At 37.4% G+C, this 19190-nt stretch overlaps 1 protein-coding gene across 1 annotated transcript in view; it reads right to left on the reverse strand.

Annotated features, from left to right (window-relative positions):
• Positions 1–3257, reverse strand: part of ADH4 (alcohol dehydrogenase 4 (class II), pi polypeptide) — a 33916-nt gene extending 30659 nt beyond the window's left edge. Inside the window, exons 1-2 of the mRNA XM_043438383.1 lie at positions 3141–3257; positions 392–493 (exon numbers count right to left, since the gene is read on the reverse strand). Coding sequence (XP_043294318.1) covers positions 392–493; positions 3141–3158 — 120 coding nt within the window. The 5' untranslated portion in view covers positions 3159–3257. The remainder of the gene's footprint in view (positions 1–391; positions 494–3140) is intronic.
• Positions 3258–19190: the final 15933 nt, after the last annotated feature.

The following is a 19190-nucleotide window of genomic DNA, read 5'->3' on the forward strand; positions in this document are numbered from 1 at the left end:
TCACCCTCTCTGCTCAGTACTCTGTCTTTTCTCCCTGCCCTTTCTCTTCTGTCCCCTCCTCTGATCACCCAAGACCCGTAGCACTTCAGATCTTTTCTTATTTTGAACCAAACTCTCAGTCTTCCTTTTAAAACAGCTTTCAATAACTGGCAACCAGAAAATAAAAAGAAAACCTACCTAATTCTAATCTAATGTAAATTCCTGTGTCTGATTCTTACAATTTATCCCTCCTGGGAATGAATACCTGTTTTTGATGTGAACCTAAAAACGTAATCCGCCACAGTGGGAAACTCCTGAGACTCTCAGTCAAAACCACATAGGTCTGACCCGACCAAAGCCAAGTCAGCATTTTGTGTCTTGTTTATCCTGCCCTGGGAAAGTCCATACCCACCTGGATTCGAACTTCATGATCCTTGGGGGGAGCTACCTCAACCTCTTCAATGCTGAGGGGCTTGTTTGCTTCCCAGGCGATAGCTGCTTTGCATTTAATAATCTGAGAAAGAGGGAGAAAGGGGGAAAAGGGGAGGGGGAAAGAACAAAAGGGAGGAAGAGAGAGAGAGAAAGAAAAATATTGTGAAAAAAAGTGAAAGAACATGTTGATACCATTATTTCATGACAGAGAGTTTTGGGGTTTGTGGCTGGATGTTATACATAATTATTGTAAAGACAAGGGACCTTAATTGACAATAGGAAGTCAAAGTCTACATTATAGTTATTGCACTTTTAATTTTTGAAAAGAACAGGTGTATTAAAGTTTAATTTAATGTAAAGGCTTGATTTTTTTCCCTCTCCAGAACAGAGAGGATAAATTTATAGGATTTGGAGAGAGTAGATGACCAATATGTATTTTATGATAGAGTGATTGATTTATCAGCTCTGCATTACCTGAATCCTTATTGCTAGAGCGGATGTGTTTTACAACTTTGCTACTCAAAATGTGAACCTCCTTGACACCAGCAGTTATTAATATCACCTGGGAATTTGCTAGAGCTATAAGCTCTGTCCAAAATCCACTGAATCAAAACCTGCTTTTGAACAAGATCCCCATGTGATTCATATGCACAAAAAAGTTTAAGAAATGAGGATTATATAATTATTAAACTTATCAGTGGAATACACATTAAAGATTTTGTCCCTTTGAAAAAATCTGGATAAAAATATATGAAAAGAAATTAAACATTAAAGATTCTATAATCTATAATTTTAGCTCCATAAAATTTTATTTTTAATTTTAAATAGAAGTAATATTGAAGGAAAGTAGAAAGAAAGAAACCTATACTTCATTCTAATGCTACTATATTTACTTTTGGTGATATTCCTAGTCTTTGTTTACATGAACATGTATTTTTGATACTTGTTATGCAATTTGAACTGTATTTTAAATATCATTAGTCTTATTATAAACGAAACATAGAAGTGCAAATAAGAAAAAAAGAAACAAAACCCATCTGTAATTTTGTCTTCTACTTTATGATTTTGAGGTAGATCCTTTGAGCTTTTTCACTTGGGACAAAATTGTATGTAATATTTTATAATCTCCTTTTTTCTACTTATTAATATACAATGAATATTTTCCATATTCTTTCCTAACATTTTAACAAATACAAATTTTGTTATTATGGCACAGTTACTGAAATTTCTCTTTTTTGGGCCACTATAAATAGTATTTAATTGAACAACCTTGTAGTAAGTATTTTGGCAAATTCGATTATTTTCTAGAGTAAATTCCTAGCATGGAGGTCACTCATATCCTTTTGACCATCTTTATTTTTTTCTTCAGATTTGTTGAAATATGATTGATATACAGCCCTGTGTAAGTTCAAGGGGTATATAGAATAATGATCTGACATACATATATGATGAAATGATTACTACAGTGGGATTAGTGAACATCCATCATCTCATATAGACATACAATTAAAGAAAGAAAAAATTTTTTTCCTGTGATAACTCTTAGGATTTACTTTCTTAATAACTTTTAAGTATAACATACAGCAGTGTTGATTATATTTACCATGTTGTATGTTATATCTCTACTACTTATTTGTCTTATAACTGGAGGTTTGGAAGTTTGTACCTTTTGACTAACTTCATGCAATTCTTCCTCTCCATCCCCCATCCCCCAGCCCCCGCCCTGCTTCTGGTAACCACAAACCTGACCTCTTTTTCTATTTGTTTTTGAAGTATCATTGGTCTCTGCTTTTTTAATATGCTGTCTAGATTGGTCATAGTTTTTCTTCCAAGGAGCAAGCATCGTTTAATTTCTTGGCTGCAGTCACCATCTGCAGTAATTTTGGAGCCCAAGAAAATAAAGTCTCTCACTGTTTCCATTGTTTCCCCATCTATTTGCCATGAAATGATGGGATTGGATGCCATGATCTTAGTTTTCTTTTTTTTGTGTGTATGTAATAAAGTTTATTAAAGTATAAAGGAGATAGAGAAAGCTTCTGACATAGGCATCAGAAGGGGGCAGAAAGAGTACCCAGATCTTAGTTTTCTGAATGTTGAGTTTTAAAATCATTGGAAGGACTGATGCTGAAGCTGAAACTGCAATACTTTGGCCACCTGATGCAAAGAACTGACTCACTGGAAAAGACCCTGATGCTGGGAAAGATTGAAGGTGGGAAGAGAAGGAGACGACAGAGGTTGAGATGGTTGGATGGCATTACCAACTCGATGGACATGAGTTTGAGTAAGCTCTGGGAGTTGGTGAGGGACAGGGAAGCCTGGTGTGCTTCCATCCATGGGGTCGCAAATAGTCGGACATGACTGAGCAACAGAACTGAACTGAATGTTCATTTTGTGTGTGTGTGTGTTCGTGTGTATATATCACATCTTCTTTATCCATACATCTCCTGATGGGGACTTAGCTTCTTTTTCTGGCTGGCCATGTGGCATGCAGAATCTTAGTTCCCTGACCAGGAATCAAACCCGTGCCCCCTGAAGTGGAAGTGCAGAGTCCTAACCACTGGACCTCCAGGGAATTCCCTGGGACTTAGCTTTTGATCAGCTTTAAATTGCTGCTTTCTGAGAGCAATACCCAAAGAAACTTCTTTTAGCAGATGTATAAAGACACACACACACACACACACACACAAAATCCCAAAAGAATTGATCAAAGAAATGGTATATTTGCTTACTTTTCCCTTGGTGCCCATTTTCTTTGGGAAACTTGGAAGTTTCTCTCTGATTTAAGAAGCGCTTCTACTTCTATCCAGGGTGCTCCATGTCCTGTAATGAATTGACTTTGAATAAATACCATTTCAGCTCTTGTGTTCTCCAATCATTTTCTCTCCTTTTTGTTTGCTGTGATCTGAAACTTTGCCCGTCTCTTCACGTCATCATTTGTGCTATCTTGTTTCAGCTGCAAACCCTCATTTCTTCCAAATGTTATTGGGGGATTTTTGTTTACTCGTTTTTTTCTTCCTTTATTGCAAAATATTGGAGAAGGCAATGGCAACCTACTCCAGTACTCTTGCCTGGAAAATCCCAGGGTCGGAGGAGCCTGGTAGGCTGCAGTCCATGGGGTCACTAAGAGTCGGACACGACTGAGCGACTTCACTTTCATTTTTCACTTTCATGCATTGGAGAAGGAAATGGCAACCCACTCCAGTGTTCTTGCCTGGGGAATCCCAGGGACGGGGGAGCCTGGTGGGCTGCCATCTATGGGGTCGCACAGAGCCGGAAATGACTGAAGCGACTTAGCAGCAGCAGCAGCAGCAGCATTGCAAAATATAAGATAACATAGAAAAGGTCATTAAATTTATTGGATAAGTCAACAGATAATTATAAAGGTCATTAAAGCTATTTGATAAGTTATCAAATAATTATAAAATTAACAAACATCTCCAGTGCCTCAGAATCCCTCCTATATTCATCCTTCTCTTTCACAATCCTAGTAATAATTTCCTTGCATTTCTTTTATGATTTATGCTTCTCTATACAATATAGTTTAGTTTTACAGATTAGAAGTTATATGGATAGAGTCATAGGGCATGTGTTCTTTCATGGCTTTTTCCCTTCTCAACTATTTTTGTGAGATTTAGCCATATTGCCTGTAGCTATACTTTATTTTAATAACTGTAGAGTATTCCATTATATGAATTGACCACAATTTTTTTCATCCATTTTCTTGTTTTATAGTGAATCAGGATTGCTTAAAAATTCCTCTCATGTGTTCTGTTGTGCTTGTGCTTGAGTTTCCTTAGGGAAAGTTCAGGGTTTTTATGCAACCAACATACCCTATTAAGGCAAAGCCAACTGTTAAAATATTGAAATACTTTTGATCCTGTTGGTAAAAAGCCATAGTATTCTACTATCTTCTCCAGAGAGATAGAACTATCTTTATATTAGTTAAATATCTTTATATTAGTTAAAACTTTAACTAATATTTTATTATTGACTAAGTCTTTCTATTATAATTTTTAGAAGTATGATTTATACTCTTTGTTTCTACTTCCTCACTACTCATGGTTTCACTTCTCTACTTGTCTGGTTTCCATCTCTATATTTTAATTGAAAATTCTTTGGAAAATTCTAAGTGGCCTCATTTTTTAAAAAGTTACCTTTCAAAATTTCTTTCTAGTGTTTGATTTTTCTAGCATTTCTTATTTTATTTTTATGACTTCTTTCCCTTTAATCCAAACTTTTGCCAGGAGTTTCTGTTTGCTCCTAGATCTTTCTTTCTTTCTTTTTTTTAAAGATGTTTCTATTTTAATAGTGTTCACAAAATAATTTCATCTTCTTTCTTGACTCCAGGCTCCTTTCTCTAGCTTGCCTGTTTTGACACTAGCGTCTCCATTCTTTTTTTATTGTTCTGAAACCCTGCTTGACCTTGCTTTCTGCATTGTTTACAAGCTTTGTGTATTCTACCTCTTGTGTGCCTTTCATTTCCTTCTTTCTGTTTTTATTATTACACTGTAGATAAGACAGATAAGAGTAATCTTACTTATTGCTTATGTCATCACAATAGCCTTTTTTTAAAAACTGATTTTCCTATGCAGAGCTCCCTCTGCCAGTCTGTGTTTCAAAATGTTGTTAGATGAGTATTCTCAACGATTTTTGTTATAGCATTCTCTTGGTCTAAACAGAGAAGGCAATGGAAACCCACTCCAGTACTCTTGCCTGGAAAATCCCATGGACGGAGGAGGCTGGTAGGCTGCAGTCCATGGGGTCCCTACGAGTTGGACATGACTGAACGACTTCACTTTCACTTTTCACTTTCATGCATTGGAGAAGGAAATGGCAACCCACTCCAGTGTTCTTGCCTGGAGAATCCCAGGGAGGGGGGAGCCTGGTGGGCTTCCCTCTAGGGGGTTGCACAGAGTCAGACATGACTGAAGCTACACAGCAGCTTGGTCTAAAACCATCAAGAACTCTCTAAGCCCTGCTGAATTCTCATTCTGGCATTCAAGACCATTTATCTACAACCCAGTCTGTGTTTCAAAGCTAATCTTCTGGGTTTCCTACAATGCACTGTGTGCATGCCTTCCTGCCTCCATGATTTTATTTAAACTGGTTCCCCTGATTAGAGCACCTACTGCTGCCAGTTCTACCTACTAAACTAACATATTCTTTTTTTTTTTTTAAAGATTTATTTACTTTTGCTTGTACTGGGTCCTCCTTGCTGTGTGCCGGCTTTCTCTAGTTGCGGTGGAGTTGGGGAGCTACTCTTTAGTTGCAGTGTGCGTGCTTCTCATTGTGGTGACTTCTCTTGTGAACCATGTGCTCTAGGGCACCTGGGCTCAGTAGTTGTGGCACACGCCCTTAGTTGCCCCGCGGCATGTGGGGCAAGTGGGGCAAGTGGGGCATGATCCCTTTCCAGACCAGGGATCATTGAACCAGTGTCCCCTGCATTGGTAGGTGCATTCTTAACCTCTGGACCACCAGGGAAGCCCTGAACTTATTCAGGACCTTAAGAACATATTCTTAAGGTTCATTTTCTGATACCTATCTTGCCATTTTTAGCTCTTCTATTCAGGATGATCTTTTTCCTCTTTGAATCCCTACAGCATTCATTGTGTTTCCATCCCCTTAGCACTCACAAATAGATAGCTACATGAAGCAAAACTTCTCTGTCTCCAGCCTCCAGTGTCCTTAACTATAATGATTGTATTTACTTACATTTTATACCCTTCAGAGAGTACTTCAGAGTCCTGAAAGATACTCAGTACTTAATAAATGCTGGGCAAATTGAGTATTTACCTTGGAAACCCAATATGCTTTAACATATTTTCTGAATGTTAGGTATTTACCTTCTTTCTGCCTTTCTTTTTGTGCTGCACTTTGATGAGCTTCTTTGAAGATGGGGACTGTTTTTTATATTCTTTCATAAAGAACCTGCTGAGAAGTGTTTTGAGTGGAAACTAAATAAGAGATTTCAAAATGGTAGAACCCTGGGATTTTGAATGTGAAGGTGTCTTCTAATGCTTAAATTAATATTGTAGATTCTTTCCATGAGGATGACTTTACCTTTTCTAACAGTTGATTTTCAGACGTACAGTTGTTCTCAAAATTTCCAATGTTATATATGTTTAAATATGTATAATTATATGTAATTATATATATTTAAATATATTTATATAAATATATATATAATTATATGTACAATCTCTCACCCACTGAATTAGTATATATACATTATTTTAATAGTAATTCATTAATCTCAGTATAAATACCCAAACAACATATTTGGGATCCATGATGGTTCAAACTGAATTTGCTGTGTTTCTGCACAGACTAGCTCTTGCTTTTTACTGCATGTTTCCTCTATTTCTTATATCTAATTATGCTTCTTTGATTTTAGCTTTTTTTTACAAGTTAAAATCTCTGATATCAGTTCAGTTCTGTTGCTCAGTCATGTCCGACTCTTTGCGACCCCATGGACCACAGCACGTGAGGCCTCCCTGTCCATCAGCAACTCCTGGAGTTTATCCAAACTCATGTCCATTGAGTTGGTGATGATATCCAACCATCTCGTCCTCTGTTGTCCCCTTCTCCTCCTGCCTTCAATCTTTGCCAGCATCAGGGTCTTTTCAAATGAGTTAGCTCTTCACATCAGGTGGCCAAAGTACTGGAGTTTCAGTTTCAGCATTAGTCCTTCCAATGAACACTCAGGACTGATCTCCTTTAGGATGGACTGGTTGGATCTCCTTGCAGTCCAAGCGACCCTCAAGAGTCTTCTCCAACACCACAGTTCAAAAGCATTAATTATTCTGCACTCAGCTTTCTTAATAGTCCAACTCCCACATCCATATATGACTACTGGAAAAACCATAGCCTTGACTAGACAGACCTTTATTGGCAAAGTAATGTCTCTGTTTTTTAATATGCTGTCTAGGTTGGTTATATCTTTCCTTCCAAGGAGTAGGTGTCTTTTAATTTCATGGCTGCAGTCACCATCTGCAGTGATTTTGGAGCTCCCCAAAATAAAATCAGCCACTGTTTCCACTGTTTCCCCATCTATTTGCCATGAAGTGATGGGACCAGATGCCATGATCTTAGTTTTCTGAATGTTGAGCTTTAAGCCAACTTTTTCACTCTCCTCTTTCACTTTCATCAAGGGGCTCTTCAGTTCCTCTTCACTTTCTGCCATAAGTTTGGTGTCATCTGCATATCTGAGGTTATTGATATTTCTCCTGGCAATCTTGATTCCAGCTTGTGATTCTTCCAGCTCAGCATTTCTCATGATGTACTCTGCACAGAAGTTAAATAAGCAGGGTGACAATATACCACCTTGACATACTCGTTTTCCTATTTGGAACCAGTCTGCTTTTCCATGTCCAGTTCTAACTGTTGCTTCTTGACCTGAATATAGTTTTCTCAAAAGGCAGGTCAGGTGGTCTGGTATTCCCATCTCTTTCAGAATTTTCCACAGTTTATTGTGATCCACACAAAGGCTTTGGCCTAGTCAATAAAGCAGAAATAGATGTTTTTCTGGAACTCTCTTGCTTTTTTGATGATCCAGCGGATGTTGGCAATTTGATCTCTGGTTCCTCTGCCTTTTCTAAAAACAGCTTGAATTCTGGAAGTTCACGGTTCACGTATTGTTGAAGCCTGGCTTGGAGAATTTTGAGCATTACTTTACTAGCGTGTGAGATGAGTGCAATTGTGCATTTTGAACATTATTTAGCATTGCCTTTCTTTGGAATTGGAATGAAAACTGACCTTTTCCAATGCTGTGGCCACTGCTGAGTTTTCCAAATTTTTTGGCATACTGAGTGCAGCACTTTCACAGCATCATCTTTCAGGATTTGAAAGAGCTCAACTGGAATTTCATCACCTCCACTAGGTTTGTTCATAGTGATGCTTCCTAAGGCCCACTTGACTCACATTCCAGGATGTCTGGCTCTAGGTGACTGATCACACCATCATGATTATCTGGGTTGTAAAGATCTTTTTTGCACAGTTCTTCTGTGTATTCTTACCACTTCTTCTTAATATCTTCTGCTTCTGTTAGGTCCACACCATTTCTGTCCTTTATTGAGCCCATCTTTGCATGAAATGTTCCCTTGGTATCTCTAATTTTCTTGAAGAGATCTCTAGTCTTTCCCATTCTGTTGTTTTCCTCTATTTCTTTGCACTGATCACTGAGGAAGGCTTTCTTATCTCTCTTTGCTATTCTTTGGAATTCTGCATTCAAATGGGTATATCTTTCCTTTTCTCTTCTGCTTTTTGCTTCTTTTCTCAGTTACTACTTGCAATTGCTGGGATATCATAGTTTAATTGGTAGTATTTTTCTTTCTTGCTGCTGCTGCTGCTAAGTTGCTTCAATAGTGATGTATCTTAAAATCGATGGTGCCTTAGTTCTGATGAACTATGTTAGTTGTAAAAACATGTAGATTGTTGGTAGATTGGTTTGACATATACACACTACTCTGTACAAATAGATAACTAATGAGAACCTACTGTATAGCACAGGGAACTCTGCTTAATGCTCTGTGTGACCTAAATGGGAAGAAAACCCAAAAAAGAATGTATATGTGTGTGTGTATCTGATTCACTTTGCTGCACAGCAGAAACTAACATTGTGAAACTACTGTACTCCAATAAAAATTAGTTAATAAAAAATTTTCTTCCAATCCAACAACTAGTTCTTTCAGATATCACCAATATCATACACTGTGACAGAATGTGCATGACAGATGGAAGCGGGCCTTCCATTATTAAACTGAGAAGTGAGTATGCTGTGTAGTTGAAAATGTCTGTAGAAAAATAAAATTATGCTTCTATATCTCAGAGTTCAAATTATGAAATTCATATTGTGCTTCATGGCAGCTTTCCTGTTAACATATTAATTTCAAAAATTATTGGGTGTGCTTAATATCAGCTTCTGACTTCTAATAAAGAAAGCCTAAATGTTAAAAAAAAAATGTAGACTGTAATTTCTTAACATTTCCCTCATTTGTCTTTCTAGTCACATGCCTATCATTGTAGTTTATTTCTTCAGTGTTTCTTCTTTGTTTTTAAAAAATGAGATAAATTCATTAGCATAAAACTCACCACTTTGACCATTTTAAAGTGTACAGTTTAGTGATTGTTAAATATATTTACAATATTATGCAGCCATCATGAATACTAATTCCATAATATTTTCATCACCCCAAAAAGAAACCCCATGCTTAGTAGTTTATCCCTTTGCCTATCCTTATGGCAACCACTAACCCACTTTCTGTCTTTGTTGATTTGCCTGTCCTGGAAACTTTATTTACATGGAATCTTACAGTGTATGGCCTTTTGCATTTTCATTTATCATAATGTTTTCAAGTTTCATTCATATTATAACATGCATGAGTATGTCCTTCCTTTTTATTGCCAAGTAATTATATTATATGGATATACCACTATTTATTTATATTTTTTCAGTTGATGAATATATTTTTTCACTTCTTGGCTGTTATAAATAAATATTTTGCTAAAATATTCATGTGCAAGTTTTTGCATGTAGAAACTATATCTTTTCAATTCTTTTGAGTATATAGCTAGGAATGAAATTGCTAAGTTAACTCTGTGTGTAACTTTTGAGCAACTGCCAAAGTTTTCATCATGGTTGCACCTTTAACTTTTCCACTAGCAATGTATGAGCCTTCCAGTTTCTCTACTCTTCATCAACACTTGCTATTTTCCCTTTTTTTTCTTTCATTGTAGCCATCCTAGCAGGTGTGAAATAGTATTCCTCAGTGTTTCTTAAGTGGTATTTCTCTCACAACTTCATTGACCTCCTGGTCTCTTCCTTCTTCAGAATAGATTTCCAAAGGGACATTAAAATAATTTAATTTCCTATTCAAAAATCTAAATGGTTGCATAAGAGATCTATCAAATTAGATATGAATTTGCTATCCTGGAGCTGAAGGATTTTTAATCTACTAATATGTATGAAGCTACACTTTGGTTGCTAGTGCATTAGTTTTCAACAAGGCTGAAAAATTCAGCTGTCACCTGACTATTTCTTATTCTGTCCTTTTACCGGCCTTTGTTAATTTTGTTTCCTGTACCTGCACTTCTGTAGGTGAAATTACTACTTTTCCTTCAAGGCTTATCTCAGAAATCATCTTCCAAATGAAACCTTTTATGACCCTTCCATTCTTTTCCTTCTTTTGAGCATCCAGAGTAATTGGTATGTTTTTTACATCATCTATCTTATTCTGCCTTATAATCTGAAACACTGAGTTCTTTCCTTGACCTTCCTCGTTAGTACAAAGACTTACTCATCTTGTGTCCCTGCAGTGCCTTACACATATAAAATATTTAATAATGCTCAACTAATTTGAAATTGTTCAATGGTTTAACAGATATTTAGATGAACTTTTTGAGGTACAGCGTGCTGTGTGGTACTGAAATGGAGCAGGACCCTATGCTCCTTCTTCCTCATGTCCTCTGCCTACCTTTTGTCTGTGGAAAAACTTTAGCCAAAGGATAAATTTAATCAGAAGTGAGAAAAAGCAGAAGCAAAGAAAAACAATCTGACAAGACTAATCATGAAAATTTTGCACCTTGTTTTATGTCCTTGGATATGTTCCAGTGTCTCTTGGTTTATAGTCTATGGGAACTTGGATAGAATTTGTACCCTGCTGTTGTGTGAAAATTGTATAAATCTTAAATTATGTTGTATTGGTTCATGGTGCTTTTCAGGTATACACTATTCTTCTACTTTTTTGTCTATTCATTCTATTAATTTTTGAGAGTTTGATACTGAAATGCCAACTAAAAATCTTAATTTAAAATAAAAGGGAGGGCGAACAAGATGTTGGAGGAGTAGGTGGACATGGAGTACATCTCTCTCCACAGATACGTCAGAAGTACACCTTCAGACACAGAAGTGCATGCAGAACACGAGCTGAGAGCAGAGAGGAGGACCTGACCAGTGGGAAAGAATATATGGAGCCATGCAAAACTCAGTGGGATGAAGGAACTAGGGGGGAAAACAGGAGTGTTAGTAGGACCGGACCTTCCCTCAGCGGGTGGGGGAACTGAAGCAGGGGTCCAGTCCCCACATTGGGGCAATTGTCTGAGTCAGAGGAGAGACATTTAAGGCTGAGAGTGAAACAGCTGACCTGTGGCAGCCTCAATGGAAGGAGAATCAGACAGTCCTTGCCGCAGCCATACATACCGCGGACAGGAAAGCTGGTTCCCTGGAAGGTGCAGTGGCTGGGAGCTGGAGTTTAGGGATTGTGGAGCAATCCCAAGGTGAGAGCTACTGTTGATTGCAGAGAGACAGATTGAGGGGATGTGAGGGAGGAGATCATGGTGGGAAATGCTGGTGGAGGAAAGCCCAGGCATCCATGGAAGCAAGGCAGTACTGCTGAGTCACACACAGGGTGGAGCCATCACCATAACCTGTCTCTTCCCACACGCCAGCATCGGCAGGTGAATGAAAGAGAGGCTGGCCCATCAAACACCTGATGCACTGAACTACAGACAAGGACCCCACCAGAGTGCCCCTTTAAGTGCTTGATGTGCCAATCTACAGAGTAGGACTCCAGCCAGGGGGGCCTCCTTTATGTGCCTGATGTGCCGAACAACAGAGAAGGGAGCCTTCTAAGTACCTGAATGGGCAGAGCTATGGAGAAAGACTGGCCAAAGAGGCCTTCTGATCGCCAGCTACAAGAGGCTCAAAAAAAGACTCTGATAGGGACATAACTCCTGCAGCTGAGGCAGTCCGTGTCCTTGCACACTAGATGCCTCCAGGGTCCCCTCAAGCCAAGCAGCTGTGCCACCCTCAGGCTCAAATCTCACTGGGCAGAGCTGCCACAGGCAAGAAAAGTCTTGCATCTATGTGCACAGGGTCGCTCCAGTCATGTTGGACTCTTTGTGACCCTGTAGACCGTGGCCTGGCAGGCTTCTCTATCAGGGAGAGGGTATCTCCAGGTAAGAATACTGGAGCGTACTGGCCAATACTGGTTGCCATACCCTTCTAGAGCACTATTATTTCCTGCTGCCCTAGCCGCCAGCCCCCTGAGTACCTGGTGCTGCCAGAACCCCTGTGACCCAAGCAGCTGCATCACCTCCACGCCTGGCCCTCAGGGGCAAACCCAAGTCCTCCAGGGCAGCCTCAGGAGCAAACCCCATGACCCACATGTAGAGGTGGAAATAAAACCACAGTTGAAAACCAGGGGCAGTGTGGCTAAGGAAGAAGACCCCAAACCTTCCCACCAGCTGTACAAGCTGCAGATTAAATCCACATAATCAACTAGGCAGACTCTGTCTATGGAATACATAAAAGGCCATTGAGAGCTCCCACAATAGAAGACCCACTAGTTCTGATAGCTGCGGACATTGGAGGCAAGAACACACAGAAGTAGGACCAGATTAGAATCTGAGCTGCCCCCACAGCAGGCCCAGAGGTCAGCACAGTGTTGGAGGGCATCCTAGGGAGGTGAGGTGGACTCTGACTCCCAGCGAGGGAAAGGACTCTGACAGCACTGGCTTAAAAAAAACACTTATTATTCTTATGTTTTTATTTGTTCTGCAGATTCTTTTGGATTTTTTTTTTTCCTCCCCTCTGTTGTAGTTGTCGATTTTATTGGCTATATGGAATCCAATTAAGCTTCTGAGCTATTTTTTTTTCTCAGCCACATTTTTTATTGTTGTTATAAACCTCTGCTTCTATGTTGGGCTTTTGTAGTTCTGTGGAGTTTTTCTCTCTTTTTTTTAATTTTAATTTTCAATTTATAAAAATCTATTATTATTTTTTCTACATTTATTCCTTTGTTTGCTTTTCCTGCTGTTCTTTTCCCTTGCAGTTAATCTTTAATGTATATAAATATTCTTTACCTCTATTTAACTTTCATATCCATTGTTTCTTTCTTTCTTTTCTTTCTCTCCTTTCCTCTCAACATATTTGTTAGTTTTATTTTCATTGCTTTATTCCCCAATTGGCACCTTGCTTTAATTTTATTTTCTAGTTTGTGCTTTAGTTAGTTTTGTTCTAGTAGATATAATTTTTGGTTTCCTTCTGGGTAAATCTATTGTACTTTATTTTTGTTGAACTGTTTTGATTTTGCTTATGGGTGTATATATATGTGTGTATATTCACTCACACTTTTTTTGTTGTTATAAACCTCTACCTCTACTTTGGGCTTTTGCAATTCTGTGACATTTTCTTTCTTTCTTTTTTTTTCTTTTTTTCCTTTTTTCTTTTTCTTCCATTTTAAAATTTTCTATTTTTTATAATTTTAATTTTAATTCTTTTAAACCTATATTTTTTCTACATTTATTACTTTGTTTGCCTTTCCTACTGTTCTTTTCCCCTTGCAGTTAATCTTGTAGTTAATCTTCATCTACCTCTGTTTAACTTTGCTTATCTATTCTTTCTTTCTTTCCTCTCAACATATATGTTAGCTTTGTTTTCATGGCTTTATTCCCCCTTGGCACCTTGCTTTAGTTTTGTTTTCCAGTTTGTACTTTAGTTAGTTTTGTTCTTAACTGGTGAATATATTTTTTTATTTCCTTTGTTCATCAGATCAGTCTATTGTACTTTATTTTTGTTGGGCTGTTTTTACTTTGCTCATGGGTGTATATGTATATGTGTATATTCCATTATTTTAATTATTATTTCATTATTTTGTAACTGCCATTTGTCTGGAGTTCATCTTTAGTTTCTCATTTTTGGATTTTGGTTTAATCTCAATGCCATAACAAACCACTTGTGGAATCTTTGTTCCTGATCAGAGATCAAGCCCTTAGTCTTTGGAGTGGGAGCACTGACTCAAAGACCCTAGACTACCAGAGAACTAACCCTAAGCTAAGTCACTTCAGTCCTGTCCGACTCTGTGGGACCCCATAGACAGCAGCCCACCAGGCTCCCCCGTGCCTGGGATTCTCCAGGCAAGAACACTGGAGTAGGTTGCCATTTCCTTCTCCAATGCATGAAAGTGAAAAGTGAAAGTGAAGTTGCTCAGCGTGTCCGACTCCTAGCGACCCATTGGACTGCAGCGTACCAGGCTCCTCCATCCATGGGATTTCCCAGGCAAGAGTACTGGAGTGGGTTGCCATTGCCTTCTCCACAGAACTAACCCTAGGGTGTATCAAATAGTGAGAACTCACACAACGGAAACCTCTTGAATACAAGACCCAATATCACCCAACCACCAGTAGCACCCTGTGCAGGAAGTCTCATCTACACAACAAACAAAACAAAAATACAAACCCAATCATCAGTAGACAGGATTACTACCTTACTCAGCCTTGCCCATCAGAGGCAAAACAAAAAAACAAACAAAAACTCAGCACAAATCTCATATATGAAGCTTACACAAACCACTGAACCAATCTTAGGAGGGCAGAAACCAAAAGGAAGAAAGAATTCAACTTTCCTTGAAGCCTGGGAAAAGGAGACCTCAAGAACAATAAGTTAAAAAAAAAATGAAAAGGCAGAGAAATACTACACAAATGAAGGAATAAACTAAAAACACAAAAGTCCAAGTAAATGAAGAGGAAATAGGCAAACTATCTGAAAAAAATTCAGAAAAAAAAAAAAATTCAGAATAATGATAGTAAAGATGAAAAAAAAAAACCTTGAAAATAAAATGGAGAAAATGCAAGAATTAAATAACAATGACCTAGAAGAATTAAAGAATAAACATACAGAGACAAACAACACAATTACTGAAATTAAAAATATTCTAGAAGGAGTCAATAGCAGAATATCTGAAGCAGAAGAATGAATCAGTGAGCTGGAAGATAAAATGGTGGAAATAACTTCTGAAGAGCAGAATAAAGTAAAAAAAATGAAAAGAATGGAGGATAGTCTCAAAGACCTCTGGGACAATATAAAACACACCAACATTCTAATTACAGGTGTCCCAGAAGAAGAAGAAAAAAAGAAAGGGTATGAGAAAATTTTTGAAGAGGTTATAGTTGAAAATTTCCCCAACATGGAAAAGGAAATAGTCAGTCAAGTCCAAGAGTCCCATACAGGATAAATCCAAGGAGAAACATGCCAAGACACACAGTAATCAAACAAAGTCTAAACACAATGCAAGGATATTAAACGCAGCCAGGGAGAAGCAACAAGTAACATACAAGGGAAATCCCATATGCTTAACAGCTGATCTTTCAGCAGAAACTCTACAGGCCAGAAGAGAATGGCAGGATATACTTAAAGTACTGAAAGAGGAAAATCTACAACCAAGATTACTGTACCTGGCAAGGATTTCATTCAAAATTGATGGAGAAGTCAAAAGCTCTTAAGACAACCAAAAGTTAAAAGAATTCAGTACCACAAAATCAGCTTTACAACCAATGTTAAAGGGACTTATATAGTCAAGAAATACAAGAGAAGAAAAGATCTACAAAATCAACCCCAAACAATTAAGAAAATGGCAATAGGAACATATATATCAATAATTACTTTAAATGTAAATGGATTAAATGCTCCAACCAAAGACACAGACTAGCTGAAGGGATACAAAAACAAGACCCATATATATGCTGTCTACAAGAAACCCACTTCAGACCTAAAGATGCATATAGACTGAAGCTGAGAGGATGGAAAAATATATTCCATGCAAATGGGAAGCGAAATAAAGCTGGAGTAGCAATCCTCATATCAGACAAAATAGACCTTAAAATAAAGAATATTACAAGAGATAAGGAAGGACACTATATAATGATCAAGGAATCAATCCAAGAGGAAGACGTAACAATTGTAAATATTTATGCACCCAGTATAGGAGTACCTCAATACATAAGGCAAACACTAACAGACATAAAAGGAGAAGTTGACAGTAACACAATAGTAGTAGGAGATTTTAACACCTCACTCACACCAATGGACAGAGCATCAAAAGAGAAAATTAATAAGGAAACACAAGTCTTAAATTATACATTAGATGAGATGGATCTCATTGATATCTTCTGGACATTCCATCCAAATGCAGAAGAATACACCTTCTTCTCAAGTGTACATGGAACATTCTGCAGGATAGACCGCATCTTGGGTCACAAATCAAACCTCAGTAAATTTAAGAAAATTGAAATCAAATCAAGCATCTCCTCTGACCACAATGCTGTGAGACTAGAGATCAATTATAAGAAGAAAACTAAGAAACACAGACACATGGAGATTAAACAACATGTTTCTAAATAACCAACAGGTTACTGAAGAAATCAAAAGGGAAATAAAAAAATTCCTAGAAACAAATGACAGTGAAAACACGACAACTCAAAACCTATGGGATATGGCAAAAGCAATTCTAAGAGTGAAGATTATAGCAATACAATCCAATCTTGAGAAATAAGAAAACCATCAAATAGACAACCTAACTTTACACCTAAAACAACAGGAAAAAGAACAGAAAAACCCCAATATTAGTAGAAGGAAAGAAATCATGAAGATCCAAGCAGAAATAAATGAAAAAGAAATAAAAAAGACAATAGTAAAGATTAATAAAACTAAAAGCTGGTTCTTTGAGAAGATAAACAAAATTGACAAACTTTTAGCCAGACTCATCAAGAAAAAAAGAGAGAAGAATCAAATCAACAAAATTAGAAATGAAAAAGGAGAGGTCACAGCAGACAATGGAGAAATACAAAGGATTATAAGAGACTATTATGAAAAACTATATGGCAATAAAATAGATAACCTGGAAGAAATGGACAGATTCTTGGAAAAGTTCAATCTTCCAAGACTGAACCAGAAAGAAATAGAAATCATGAACAACCCAAATACAAGCACTGAAGTTGAAGCTGTGATCAACAATTTCCCAAAAAACAAAAGCCCAAGACCAGATGGCTTCACAGGAGAATTCTCTCATTTAGAGAAGAGCTAATGCCTATCCTTCTAAAGCTCTTTCAAAAAATTGCAGAGGAAGAAACACTTCCAAACTCATTGTATGAGGCCACCATCACCCTGATATCAAAACTAGACAAAGACAACACACAAAAAGAAAACTACAGGCCAATATCACTGATGAACATAGATGCAAAAATTTTCAAAAAAATTTTAGCAAACAGAATTCAGCAACACATCAAAAAGCTCATACACCATGATCAAGTTGGGTTTATTCCAGAGATGCAAGGATTCTTCAATATACACAAATCAATCAGTGTGATACACCATATTAACAAATTGAAAGATAAAAACCATATGATACTCTCAATAGATGCAGAAAAAGCCTTTGGCAAAATTCAGAACCCATTTATGATTAAAACTCTTCAAAAATGGGCATAGAAGGAACCTATCTCAACATAGTGAAGGCATATATGATAGCCTAGGGCAAGCATTCTCAATGGTGAAAAACTGAAAGCATTCCCCCTAAGATCAGGAACAAGACAAGGGTGTCCACTTTCACCACTATTATTCAACATAGTTCTGGAAGTCCTAGCTACAGCAATCAGAGAAGAAAAACAAATAAAAGGAATCAAGATTGGAAAAGAAGTAAAGCTCTCACTGCAGATGACATGATACTGTACACAGAAAACCCTAAAGATAGTATCAGAAAATTACCAGAGCTAATCAGTGAGTTTAGCAAAGTTGCAGGATACAAAATCAATACACAGAAATCACTTGCATTTCTATATACTAACAATGAAAAATCAGAAAGAGAAAGTAAAGAATAAATCCACTTCACCATTGCAACAAAAAGAATTAAACATCTAGGAATAAACTTACCTAAGGAGACAAAAGAATGGTATCCAGAAAATTATAAGACACTAATGAAAGAAATCAAAGATGACATAAACAGATGGAGAGATATTCCATGTTCCTGGGTAGGAAGAATCAATATTTTGGAAATGGTTATACTACCAAACACAGTCTACAGATTCAATGTGATCCCTATCAAACTACCAATGGCATTTTTCACAGAATTAGAACAAAAAATCTCACAATTCATATGGGAACACAAAGACCCTGAATAGCCAAAGCAGTCTTGAGAAAGAAGAATGGAGGTGGAGGAATCAACCTTCCTGACTTCAGATTGTACTACAAAGCTACAGTCATCAAGACAGTATGGTACTGGCACAGAAACAGAAATACAGACCAACGGAATAAGATAGAAAGCCCAGAAATAAACCCATGCACCTATGGGTACCTTATTTTTGACAAGAGAGGCAAGAGTATACAATGGGGGCAAAGACAGCCTCTTCAATAAATGGTGCTGGGAAAACTGGACAGGTACATATAAAAGAATGAAATTAGAACACTTCCTAACACCATACACAGAGATAAACTCAGAATGGATTAAAGACATACTTGTAAGACCAGAAACTATAAAACTCTTAGAGGAAAACATAGGCGGAACTCTTGATGACATATCAAAGCAAGATCCTCTATGACCCACCTCCTAGAGTAATGGAAATAAAAACAAAAGTAAACAAGTGAGACCTGGTTAAACTTAAAAGCTTTTGCACAGCAAAGGGAACTATAAGCAAGGGAAAAAACAACCCTCAGAATGGGAGAAGATAATAGCAAATGAAACTACTGACAAAGGATTAATTTCCAAAATATACAAGCAGCTCATACAACTCAATACCAGAAAAACAAACAACCCAATCAAAAAGTGGGGAAAAGACCTAAACAGACATTCTCCAAAGAAGACATACAGATGGCTAACAACAAACACATGAAAAGATGCTCAACATCGTTCATTATTAGAGAAATGCAAATAAAAACTACAATGAGATATCACCTCATACTGGTCAGAATGGCCATCATTAAAGTCTGCAAACAGTAAATACTGGAGAGGGTG

This window comes from Cervus canadensis, chromosome 19, assembly GCF_019320065.1.
Source record: "Cervus canadensis isolate Bull #8, Minnesota chromosome 19, ASM1932006v1, whole genome shotgun sequence".
Lineage (NCBI taxonomy): Eukaryota > Metazoa > Chordata > Mammalia > Artiodactyla > Cervidae > Cervus > Cervus canadensis.